Source organism: Paroedura picta, chromosome 4, assembly GCF_049243985.1.
Source record: "Paroedura picta isolate Pp20150507F chromosome 4, Ppicta_v3.0, whole genome shotgun sequence".
Taxonomy (NCBI): Eukaryota; Metazoa; Chordata; class Lepidosauria; order Squamata; family Gekkonidae; genus Paroedura; species Paroedura picta.
In genome coordinates, this window is record NC_135372.1 from 30,774,853 (window position 1) to 30,787,999 (window position 13,147).

The following is a 13,147-nucleotide window of genomic DNA, read 5'->3' on the forward strand; positions in this document are numbered from 1 at the left end:
TTTATCTCCTTTGATGCTGCTAGGGATGGGGAAAGGTCAAGCAAAGTCAGGTTTCAAACAAAGGATCGAGGATATAGGGAGGTGGACCTTTGGTACTCCCAGAATATTTGGCATCTCCAAGTGTGAGATATATATTCAAGCCCCAGCTGAATCCCAGCTGGAGATAAAAAAATTACTGAAGTGTATTCACATTGGTGAGATGCTCAGCTCTCCCTTCTGCGATTCTAGCCGGTCGATATGAGAAAATCCCCAGAGCTGAATGAATTTGCTCCTGTAATTTTGAAAACTGTAGATCAGGGGTAGTCAAACTGCAGCCCTCCAGATGTCCATGGACTACAATTCCCATTAGCCCCTGCCAGCGAATGCTGCCATTTGACTACTCCTGCTGTAGATCGTGTGCTCTTCAGACGTCCACTCTAGAGCTCATCTTATCTCCCCTCCCTCCCTCCCTCCATCCCCTTTAGTGGCATTCCATAGCATTACAGCAGTGGTCCCCAGCCTTTTTATCACTGGGGACCGGTCAAGGCTTGACAATTTTACTGAGGCCTGGGGGAAGGGTAGTCTTTTGCCGAGGGACATCGCTGCTGCTGCCTGAGCCCCTGCTCTGCTTGCTTTCCTGCTGGTGCCCCTGACTTCCCGCTGCCCGCTGGGAGGTGCTGCCAGCAGCAGCCATGCAATGCCACACCGAGGGCGAGCCCCAGCCATGGCAACTGCCAGAGAGCATCAAAGGTGAGCTGGCGGCAGAGTGGCAGGGCAGCTCCCAAGGCAGCAGCTGGGGAGGAGGACAAGGAGGAGCCGCGGCCCGGTACCGACTGATCAAAGGACCGGTCCCGGTCCCCGGACCAGGGGTTGGGGACCACTGTATTACAGTGTATAAAAGAGAAGTATCAAGCAACTGGAGATATGTATATACAGCAACAGCAAAACAAATTGCAATAGGAAAAGCTTAAAAAGCTTACACTCCCTTTTACTCTGTAAGACCGGTGGTACTTCAGAAAAAGGAAAATTTAGTTCCTCCTGTGACAAGGGGAAAATTCTATTTTCAGGCAGGTTGCTAAATGTTGTGCCTCTGTATAGAGAGCATGCCCAAATATCGGATTCCATTATTGAAAACTAACTTTAATCTATTTACGCTCTTTTCATACTTAACATTTCATGAGCATTATCTGAGTAAACTTCTAAGCATCCCTGTAAGGAAGGCCACAGTATTATTTCCAGTAATATTACCTCCACTATATTATTATCTGAGAAAGTAAGCGTAGACTCACAAAAACATATACCCCAGAAAACGTTGTGGATAATCAAAATGCTACTGGACTTAATTTTTTGTAGTTTCGTTCTACAAAACGACAAACTAATGCAGCTAACCACCTGAAACTTTTTTATCCCCTACATTGCAGATGAGAAGGCTTAATTCATTTAATGCAATGAATTAATTCACACCTGGTCTTTCTCTCCAATGGGGACCCAAAACAGCTTACATCATTCTCCTGTCCTCCATTTTATTCTCCTCACAACAACTCTGGGAGGTAGGTCAGGCTGAGAGAGTGTTACTGGCCCAAGGCCAGTCCTTGCTCCCAAGGCATGGGTGGAATTTCGAACCTGAGTCTTCCAGAAGCTAGTCCAATATTCTAAGTCAGGGATTTTCAATCAGGGCTTCCCTGAACCCCGAAAGCTCCATGAGAGCTCCCCAGGGGCTCCCTGACCTTTCCCCCATATACTGCCTTAATGGACTCATCCACAAGCTATTCCCAAGTTTGTCATGAAAGCAGGGAACCGGCTGCTTCCACTGACCTAAGGGTGGGGTTCCCATGTGATTAGCACATGTGGGAAAGGGGGTGGAGCCTGGAAGGCCCCTCTTGCCTCAATCTGTCTCCTCCCTCAATCCTTGGGCGTGGCAGGGAGGTGTGGCCAGCTGACATCACTTCTAGCCCATTTCTGGGGCTCCTTGAAGCTTGAAAAATATTTCAGGGGCTCCTCTGGGTTCAAAAGGTTGAAGAAGGCTGGTCTTGGTACTACCACGCACCTGCTGGCTCTCGAAGTTGAGACTGAGTGTTTCTTGGTGCACCTGAGACCACCTGCTGAGTTCATGGCTGAAGGGAAATTTGAACCAGCAATTTTGCAACCCCCTCTTGGCCCTGGGACTGTGGATCTAAGCAAGCCATTAGCTGGCTCCTGACAGAGGGACAATGGGACTAGGATCTATATAAGTGTAGGACGAATGCACGTTCGGGGCCAGTGGACTTCTCTGAGATGAACAGCGCTCCTTCCCTTGGAGGCATGCAGGAGAGAACGGTTGCCAGGACAGTGGCGGACAGACATGTCCCTAGCTGGGCCCATCCTCTTTCCAATAACCAGATGAATACAGGGCTCGACCGTCTCTGTCCTGGTCTGGGAGTCACCCACATTGAAGGATGCTGTAGTGCATTGCAGGACAGGGCAGGGCAGGGCTAACATTAACCCTGCAGGGAAGGTGGCTGACTCCCTGGGCCCACCCTTCCTCTACAAGCAAGGCAACCACAGGGCCCTGCCCGGGCCTTCCCTCCCTCCCCAGACAGACAATGTGACTTCAAGACCGGGCCAATCCTCCTGCCCTGCATTGGCCCTGGGAGCCACCCGTAACTGCATGACTCCGGGTCCACCCTCCCTCTGCGGGTGGACAACATGATTATAGGGCCAGGCTGCACATCCCACCAGACCCAGGAACAATTTGGACAGTGGGTGATGGTGTCTCCCTGGACCCACCCTCCCTCTGCTGACAGACAGCATGATTATGGGGCAGAACCAACCCTCCCACCCTGCCCTTGGCCCTGGAGCCACCCACAGGGTTGTGGGTAGCTGTCTGTTCTGTGGGTTACCCTCCTGAATACAGACCGCTCCCCCCCAGGTGATGCAGGTCAGTGGGGAGAGCAGTGGTCAGTAAAGTAAAGACAAACACAAATCAGCCCAAAACAAAAAGCAGCCAAGAGTGTGTGGGGAGCATAAAATTGCAGCCACGCTTCCCCCCCCCCAAAAAAAGCAGCTGGGGGGACAGGACCAAAGAGCAATCCCTCATCGTGCTGCAATCCAAGGGGGTGGGTGGGGTTGACATAAAATTAATAGAATAAAGAAGGGAACTCCCCCCCTCCCCCCAAGAAGCAGACAGCAGGAAAATCCTGCTAAACAAAAATGAGCACCAGAGGAATTCAATCCCACTTTTTCCAGGGATAAGGTGAAGGTTCACCGGTGCTTCCTTGACGTCCTGTCAGCCGAGCTCCTTCTCTTCCTTCTGTGCTCAGTCTTCTAACAAGTCTCGTGCATTTCCTGGGGAAACCTGCTGACGTGGCCTCTCTCTTTGCACTGCTTGCATTTGCTCCTGCAGAGAGCTCTGAGGCCTTGCCCAGCACAAAGATGACAGAGAAAACCTGTTCTGCAAACACTTGACTTGCGTACCTGTGGGCAGGCTGGACGTAGCCAACCTGTCGGAGAGCGCCAGGGGGATTTGCAAGAGAGTTCATCGGTCCACGAGGAGGTGTGGGGTGTCTTAGTCTGCAGCAACAAAAATTAATAAGTCTAGTGGCTAAATATGAGATCTAACCTGCCGTGGCTAAATTTGCATGGAGGGTGACTAAAATAAGGAAGACCTGGGGAAACTGGAGTGAAGATGGTGTCACTAGCTCTGCATTGTATTTTAATTGGAAGTTTTATTTACTCCCACAGTTTGGGATCTTTTCCTATTTTAATCTTTGTATAGCGTATTTGTAATGTGAATCCTGGTTGTATACCGTATTAATAAACTGATTTCTTTTAATACAGATTTTTTTATTCTATTAGAATATGACAAAATGTTGATACTAATATACTACATTAGTAAAATTATATGAACTATATACTCTACAAACGTTTTAGTATAAAACCCCATTCTGTCACCGTGTCACTTATCTTCTTAAATAGTTCAGGTAAGGACCCCATTGTTCTTGGAAGACATCATCCGTTTGTCCATTGACTATCAATGTCAATTTGACCATCTTGGCCAAATCTGCCAATTTTGTCAGCCAGTCCTCTATTGTAGGTAAATCTTGTATCTTCCATTTCTGGCTATCACCAGACTGGTTATAGCTAGAAATAAACTGATTCTGATTCTAAGGTCAAACAATATTTTCTTTTAAGGACTAACAATATTTGATTCTGACATAGGCTTCTGAATGCTTATGCTGTAATTAAATCCTGGTAGTCTTTAAGGTGCCAGGTAGGGTGCCAACCTCCAGGTGGGGCCTGGAGGCCTCCTGGAATTACAGTTGAGATCCTGATTATAGACAAGACATTTATTTGAGGCAATCCTGAGCAGTATAACCATTGGCACTACAAGTAAAAAAAATACATTTCAGTTCAAAACGTACAACATGTAGCATAGATGTACAGTTGAAAATTATCCGAGAAGTGTGGCTGTAAAATAATAATAATAAAAGAAATAATAAAAAGTAAAACCATTTTAGGATTAAAATTATTTTAAATGATGTTTAAAATTTTTTACGATTCTGTTAAATTTAAAATACTGGTGGCCAGTGGTTCTCAACCTTCCTAATGCCATGACCCTTTAATACAGTTCCTCATGTTGTGGTGACCACCAACCGTAAAATGATGTAAGTGTTCTTTCACAGAAATTAAACCAAAACTGACCCATGGCGTGAAGATCCATTGTTCATGATTGTATATAAATGGTTTTTTCACCCGGGGTTTCTCAGTTCAGTTCGGCCTCTTGTCCCACCATGCCGATCTCGCTCTTTTCCGTTGCTCCATACAGACGCTCTATCTCGATCTACCCTGCAAGACTGTTGTGTTGATGGTGCCCCCCCGGCCAAGCTACTTGCCCTGCCGTGACCCCTGTGAAAGGGTCGTTTGACCCCTAAATAGGTCCCGACCTCCAGGTTGAGAACCACTGATCTAAAACCTTGTATAAAATAGGAATGCTTATTCACCCTTATTTATCCCCACTTGATAGTTCCTTTTGCCTGGAGAAAGTGGTTGCTTTGTATAATATATTCTATGCCATTGTACCCCACTGAGGCCCCTCCCTGCCCCAAATTCTGCTCTGTACAGGCTACCCCCCCCAAAATAAAATCCCTAAAACATTCTTCAGGCTTTGAGACACCCCCAGAAGTGGCTCAATCGTGCAGAATACGGTTGGGAAGTATAGCTGTGGACATGCCCACCCAGGGCCCCTCTCCTCCTCACCCTTTCCAGGCCCATTATCGGCCATTTTGGGAGGGGGACAGCAAGTTGGGTTCTCCATCATTGGAAATTTTTAAACAGAGGCTGGATAGCCATCTGACGGAGAGGCTGATTCTGCGAAGGCTCAAGGGGGTGGCAGGTTACAGTGGATGAGTGTTAGGGTTGTGAGTGTCCTGCATAGTGCAGGGGGTTGGACTAGATGGCCCAGGAGGTCCCTTCCAACTCTATGATTCTAACCAGGGAGGTTGTCTGTCCCCCACCCATTACTGCTTCAGGATCGGTTCATTCACTGGGACGTTTACCAAGAGGCAGAGGTGGAAGTGCCCTGCTGATTTCTGCTTCCCTTTTGGCTTCAGGGCTGCGATAATTTTCTCTCTTTCATTTTCATGAGCCAAACCTAACCTTCTCGGGCTTCAAGGCAGGATGGGCCTTCAGTTGGCCACAATGAAACTTGTGCATGACTGGGACTTATTGGGAAAGCAGGAAATCTTCCTTATCTCTGGTCTCTCTGTGCCTGTTCTGGTTTCCAAATGTTCTTTACTGCGGGCGAGGCCTGGTAATACTATTGCCAACCTCCAGGTGGGGCCTGGGGATCATCTGGGATTATGGCTGACTTCCAGCTGGCATAGATGAGTGCCTCTGGAGAAAATTGCAGCTTGGGAGGGGGGGGGACAGTCATCCTCCCTCCCTCCCCAAATCCTCTCCTCCCCAGTCTTCATCTCCAAAATCTCTGGGTGTTTCCCAACCTACAGCTGGCAACCCTAGAGGTTAGGGATGCTAAAAAAAAAATACCTCAGTTGGGCATCAGGCAGAAATGGGTGCAGTGGAAGTGTATTTTTATAGCTAGCTTTTCACTGTGGTTATAGAGGGGAATTAAAAACTACAGTACTAGAGAGAGAAAAAAGAAAGGAGAGAGGTACTGATATACAGAGGAGGGGCTTCCGATTTTATCAACGTCAAATATAAGCAAAGTTTCAAGCTTATTACTTGCTTGAGGTTTATAACTAAGCCCTCTTTTTTCTATTCTCTAAATCTATTTCCCCCCTCCCGCCCCCTTAGTTGTCAAAACCACAAATCAACCGTCCATTTTTATTCCTTTTCATGCAAAAAAAATCCATAAGGGGTTTTCGGTTCCTAATGAATATAGATATTGCTTTTTATTTAATAAATAAAAGTTGGTCTATTGCTGGAAATTCCATAATCTTCACCAACCGGTCCTCTATTGTGGGTAATGTCGAACTTTGAGTTTATGATAGCCTTGCTGCTTGTCATATGACTAAATGACTAGTTTTTTGCCTGATTGTTTGTTCTTCAGACCCAAAAGAAAAGCCTCCTTTTTATATACTCAAGCACAACCAAAACTTGGATTATCTTCATTCCGAAATATTCATTTATTTACTTCATTTAGACTGTGCCTTTCTCCCCCGAGTGGCTTACTTACACCATTTATCTTTGACAAATCAGTTTGGGACTCATGTATTCTGGCAATCTTGCTAAAAGGTCTTAGGAAAAGAAAAAGAAAAAAAAGAAAAAAAACCCTGACTTTTTGGTTTCTCTGTTTCCTTCCAGTTTTTCAAGCCCTTCTCCAGGAATCAGGACGATGGCGTCAAATTCTTACGTATGTATCCTGAAGCTAACTTTGGTCTAAGCCACCCCTTTTCAACTTTTTGACTGAGGAGGAGCCCCCCTGAAATAATTCTGTAGGTTTCGAGGAGACCCGGAAGTGCTGTCAATTGGCCACGCCTCCCTGCTATACATCCAGGAAGTGACATGTCACTGGAAGTGACATCACCACCCCACATTAACAGGCAGGCTTGTGGAGAACTGAAGGAGGAATAGACAGGAGGTGGCTGAAGGCGGGAGTAGGCATATAGGCTCCGCACCCTCCCAGGCCCAGAAACCACGAGACAGCTCACACTCAGGAGGAGGTGTAACGGAAGTAGCCATTTTCCTAGCTTGCGGTCAAGTGCATGAAGTCAGGAGTGGAAAGATCACAGAGCTTCCACAGAGCCCTGGTTGGGAATCCCTGATCTAAGCAAACAGTACTGAGTTCAAATCCTCATTGTGCCATGGAAGCTCCCTGGATGACCTTGGCCCAGTTCCCCCTGCCACCCTGATCTCCCTCACAGGAGTAGATAGGCTGCTTTGGATCCTCACTGGAGAGAATGAAGGGTAAATATAAAAATGATGGGAGGAGGTCCCCTCTGATTTTTTTTACCCCCTCCAAGGGATCTCCACAAGTATTCGAGACCTGAGGCAGATAAAAATGAAACCCATTCAATCAGAAAGCAAAGGAGGTCTAACGGTGTAGTGTTTGATGTAGCCGTTGAGAGCAGTGGCCTCTAATTTTGAGAACCAAATTTGATTCCCTAACTCCCCCATCTCCCACAGCCTGCTGGGTGACCTTGGGCCAGTCCCACTTCTCTCAGAGCTCTCTGAGCCTCACCTACCTCACAGGGTGTCATCATCAATTTATTTACTTACATCAGGGATCATTGACCAGTGCATTCCGACCAATAAATAAAATACCACAATACGTGTAGATTATAGCATCTTGGCATAGATGATTAATAACGATAATTAAAAAGATGATACAATTAATATATAATAATAATTAGGGAACTACGTTGTTATTAAAAGAGCTTTGCATTTGCAAATCATAAACTGACAAGATTTGACCTTGCAGGGTGTTTGTTGTGGGAAGAAGAATGGCAGTCTTCTTCTCCCCTCCCCTCCCCTCCCCTCCCCTTTCCCCCTCTCCTCCAGCGTGAAACCGTCTGAAGCAGGGGTCATCAAACTGCGGCCCTCCAGATGTCCATGGACTACAATTCCTATGAGCCCCTGCCAGCATTTGCTTGCAGGGGCTCATGGGAATTGTAGTCCATGGACATCTGGAGGGCCGCAGTTTGACTACCCCTGGTCTGAAGTAACACAGCCATTCAAGGCTTGGCTTCGTGTAAGGCCATGGTGAAAACACTGCCTTGCATTAAAATCGATGATATGTATAATAAACATTGGAATCATAGTTCCGATTCTTTTGTAAGCCTGTCCTTGTGAACACGGTGGCTTTGCACTTTCTGCAAAGCAGAAGCAGGAAGGCTGCCCCAAGGACCTCAGGCCAGCCCATGCCCAATGTGGGCGCTGTTGCAGGGAATGCGTGTGAATGGGCAGTTCCCAGTTTAGCTGTTTGCAAGATGGTGCTTTCAAAAGTGGACGAGCGTCCTTGTCCCACAGTGGTCCCCTGATGGGATAGAATCGACAATTCTGAAAATCATGGCTGTGATCCGATAAACAGGGAACCTGCTGGGTTGTCTCCAATGGCTGGGAACGAGTTGTGATTTCCTGTTGTGTGTGTGTTTTTCTTTGATCAGATAACGGGGATGGGATTCAAAGTCTGAGGGAGGACATTATCCGAAAAGTGGAGAGCTGTGAAGATGCGTGGCCTCCGGCTTGCCCCCCACTTGAAGCATTCAGGTAACTGAAGAGGGGGAAATGCAGAAGGGAGGGCAGAATAAACAGACTTTTAGCTTGGTTTGATGATACTATTGCTGCTTCTGAATTGGATTTTAAAAAGGCAGAAGGGACTCTTGTCAGAGCTCTTGAGGCCCTTTCGTGCATGCCCAGGGTAATGCCAATTGCCACTTTAGGATCGGGAAGTGAATTGCTTCCAGGCCAGATTGCCAGGGGTTCTGGGTTTGTTTGTTTTTTAGGGCAGGGAGGGTATCATTTGGGTATGCAATTGGGGTCACTGTAGATGGGCAGGTAGTTGTGAATTTCCTGCATTCTGCAGGGGGTTGGACTGGATGACCCTTGTAACTTCATGATATGACTAGATTTAAAGCCCATTGCATCTGTAAACTCAAGGGGCGCTAGCATCCCTGTTCCTCACTCCCCCTCCCCAGGCAGACCACCTACCAGCACTCCCCCATGCCCTGAAAAGGCCTGCCACAGACTCTCCAAGCCTCAGTGGGACTTTTCGGGGCAGGGAATTCCCTTCTCCTCCCTGCCCCCCACCCCGCAGCCAGCCCCACTGACCTCCTGTCCTGGAGGTGGTCAGGGGCAGACGAGTGGCAACTGTACCAGACTGCCCCTCGCTGTGTTCGTTGAGGGCCGGGCCAGCCTCTGTTTCTGGTCCACAGGCCAATCAGGACTGTGCGCATCCTGATTGGCCTGTGGACTGGAAGCAGAGGCCAGACCAGCTCCGCCCAGGAGGCCACTGCTCAAATATTAACAGCAGCTAAGTGTTAAAGATGATTCAAAGTTTTAATAACAAAACAAAACACTGACAATAACAAGAGTCAAGAGGGACTCGTACTTCCATTCTGGGCAGAGATACTTGCTTTCAGATAACTTTCTTTGAGCATATTACTCCATGCCGGCCTTTTTCAATCCGTTGACTGAGGAGAAACCCCTGAAATACCTTTCCAGACTTTGAGGAACCCCTGGAAGTGGTGACATGCCCCTTCAGAGAAGTGAACATGGAAGTAAGATGTGGGAGCCAGCTACCAACGAATCAGTTATTTACAAATTTCATTGTGGAAACTGGAACCATGGTTGGGTATCCCTGCTCCATACCAAAGATAACACTTGAATATCCCCACAGTGTAAAGAATCTGCCTGGGAGAGGAATTAAACTAGGCAAACACTAGGGGAAAATAGCTGTGTACACCCCCACTGGGGCCCCAACCCTTCCCAAACCCTTCAGGCCCATCATTGCCATTGGGGGGGGGAGGGGAGGGTTGACACGACCATATATGGTCATATCACCCAATAAATATTTAACACATTTTAAAATTATTTATGAAATGAATTAATTTCCACCCATTTGGGAAACCTTCCAGAACCATCAAGTCTAGAGGTGTCCACACTGTGGCTCCCAACTTCTTGTAGTGGTTAGGAGTGTGGGCTTCTAATCTGGAAAGCCAGGTTTGATTCCCTGCTCCTCCACATGCAGCCAGCTGCGTGACCTTGGGCTCGCCACAGCACTGAGCAAGCTGTTCTGACCAAGCAGGAATATCAGGGCTCTCTCAGCCTCACCTCCCTCACAGGGTGGCTGTTGTGGGGAGAGGGAAGGGAAGGGGATTGTAAGCCGCTTTGAGACTCCTTCAAGTAGAGAAAAGCAGCATATAAGAAACAACTCTCATTCTTCTTCAGTAATATCAGGGTTCTCTCAGCCTCACCCGCCTCACAGGGTGTCTGTTGTGGGGAGAGGAAAGGGAAGGTGAACGTAAGCCGCTTTGAGACTCCTTCGGGTAGAGGAAAGCGGCATATAAGAACCAACTCATCTTCTTCTTCAGTAATATCAGGGCTCTCTCAGCCTCCCCTCCCTCACAGGGTGTCTGTTGTGGGGAGAAGAAAGGGAAGGCGAATGTAAGCCGCTTTGAGACTCCTTTGGGTAGAGAAAAGCGGCATATAAGAACCAACTTGTTGTCTTTTTCTTCCCCAAATGTCCATGGACTACTATTACCATGAGGCCTTGCCGGTTGGCCATGCTAGCAGGCGCTCATGGTGATTGTAGTACGTGAACATCTGGAGAGCCACAGTTTGGCCCCCCTGGTCTAAACTCTCATGTCCCATCTTAATTCCCCACCCCTCCTTCCTGGGAGCGTTTCTCCGAGTGCAGTTTTGACAATGGAAGGATTTGTTCTTATTTCGTCTTCTGATGTGGCATCGTGTTCTGCGTCATGGCTTCATGTTACAACATTCCTACGAAGAGGACGCTTCCTTGAGAAATTACTGTGTTTATATAGGTGTAGGTTGTAATGTGTTAATCCGGTATACTGGCGCATTGTGCATTGCATGGCCCTCTGTTGCATACGTGTGTACCGCAGCAATCTAAAGGTGCCTAGGATCATGACACATTATGAGCTATGTGCATAATGTGCTTCCAGAACTTTTCATGTAGGGTTTTGTAGTTGGCCGTTCAGTCCTCTGATATGGGTATGCAAGGAAACTGCTAGGAGTTTCTGCATTCCCACATCTAACGTGCATTGTCTCAAGACCTCAGCGCATTCAGTGAATGCACAGAGAGCGGGAACAGCTATGAATGCAGTGGCCTTGTTTCTGTATGATCCTTGACTCGCAAGCATGCCACTTACACATGGAAGTCTCTGTTGGCGGGGTTTCTGTATGCAGTGAGATTGGAGCACCAGGCTGCTTAAAGACAGTTTTATTCACAAAAGTTATTTTTCAGGCTGAAGCCCACAGTGAAAAAGACAAAGAGGGAGGGAGGAGTGAAAAATGAGGGTATTAAGAGAGAAATCAGAGCAAATGCATTTAATGCGCTCACTAAAACTTCAACAGTGAGCCTCTTGTGGCGCAGAGTGGTAAGGCAGCAGAAATGCAGTCTGAAAGCTCTGCCCATGAGGCTGGGAGTTCGATCCCAGCAGCCGGCTCAAGGTCGACTCAGCCTTCCATCCTTCCGAGGTCGGTAAAATGAGTACCAAGCTTGCTGGGGGGTAAACGGTAATGACTGGGGAAGGCACTGGCAAACCACCCCGTATTGAGTCTGCCAAGAAAACGCTGGAGGGCGTCACCCCAAGGGTCAGACATAACCCAGTGCTTGCACAGGGGATACCTTTACTTTACTAAAACTTCAACTGTGGCCTTGTAACCAAGCTTGTCGGCATGGGATTTATAAATTGTCAGTTGGGGATCTGTCATCACCTGGCAACCCTCTCTTGGCCTCGGTTGCACATCTGTAAAATGGGAGTAATGAATCAACCCTGTGAGCCAAGGATCATACTGAAGCAAGGGTACTACATTCATGGCTGCTCCCACTCTCCGTGCATCCCTGAGGTGCACATGAAAGTTCATACCCTGACGAGCGCCATCGTGCCCCTGGGCACTACCTTGGACACCCGCAAACTAACCATGCTGATACTCCAGTGTGGCCCTAGCAGTGTTATGCTGAACAGGATTTCATCATTTAAGGAAAGGGGGAAAAATGGATTCCGACATCAAAGCCTTCCAGAGTTATGGGTTATAAGATTTTTCCTTGCACAAAACCATTAACATTCCAGCCTATTGATTGCCCTGTTAGGCATGCAGTTAAGGAACGTGGCAAGCCGATAACAGGATTTCCCGGTGAACCTTCCGTGTCCCCGCCCCCCACAAGGACAATAACTGGGCTAGAAGTTACTACTTATACAGAGCTGAAGGTAGGAGGCCTAAATTGGTACCAGTTTATGGTACCTGTCACAGTCCGGTCGAGACTTCCTGCAGGTTGTGTGGGACTGGATCTAAGGTATCGCAGCAATTTAGGGTGGTTGTCAGGGCAGCATTCCACAACAATAAAACATGAGTGGTGCAATTGTATTGCATTTTTTTCCCCATCAGTACCTTTCGGATGCTTGGAACCTGTGCATCATTTTCCAGGCTTGGCTCCCAGTGAAACCATCACCGTATTTTAGGTGACCTGTTCTCACAAAGGGGGAGGTGGGAGGGGCTTCTTTGGGGTTGCCAGGCAATTGTGGAAAGCATCTAGTTTTATCCCACCCCTTCCTGCAGAGTGTTCAGATCTGCAAACATAATTCTTCCCCACTCCCCCCTTTGTTTTATTTTTTCCAATGGCTCTGTGAGAATGTGGCTAGGAGGACAGAGTTGTTCCAGAGTCGCCCAGCAAACATCAGGGCTAAACTGGGGTTGAAATGCTGGTCTTCCAGGCCCTGGTCTTACCCTGGTCTCACTACTATCTCGCCCTGACTTTTGGTTTGAGCGGGTAGCCATGTTGGTCTGAAGCAGCCGAACAACATTTGAGTCCAATGGCACCTTTAAGACCAACAAAGTTTTGTTCAGGGTATGAACTTTCCTGTGCACGCGCATTTCCTCAGGGATAATGTCATGGTGCATGGGTTACCAGCGGCGGCTTCTAATTTGGCGAGCTGGGTTTGATTCTCCGCTCCTCCATGTGCAGCCAGTTGGGTGACCTTGGGTT

General features: G+C 47.7%; 1 protein-coding gene across 1 annotated transcript in view; it reads left to right on the plus strand.

The window, feature by feature from the left end:
* Nucleotides 1-13,147, plus strand: part of QSOX1 (quiescin sulfhydryl oxidase 1) — a 93,783-nt gene that overhangs the window by 39,155 nt on the left and 41,481 nt on the right. Inside the window, exons 3-4 of the mRNA XM_077332220.1 lie at nucleotides 6,781-6,829; nucleotides 8,583-8,685. Coding sequence (XP_077188335.1) covers nucleotides 6,781-6,829; nucleotides 8,583-8,685 — 152 coding nt within the window. The remainder of the gene's footprint in view (nucleotides 1-6,780; nucleotides 6,830-8,582; nucleotides 8,686-13,147) is intronic.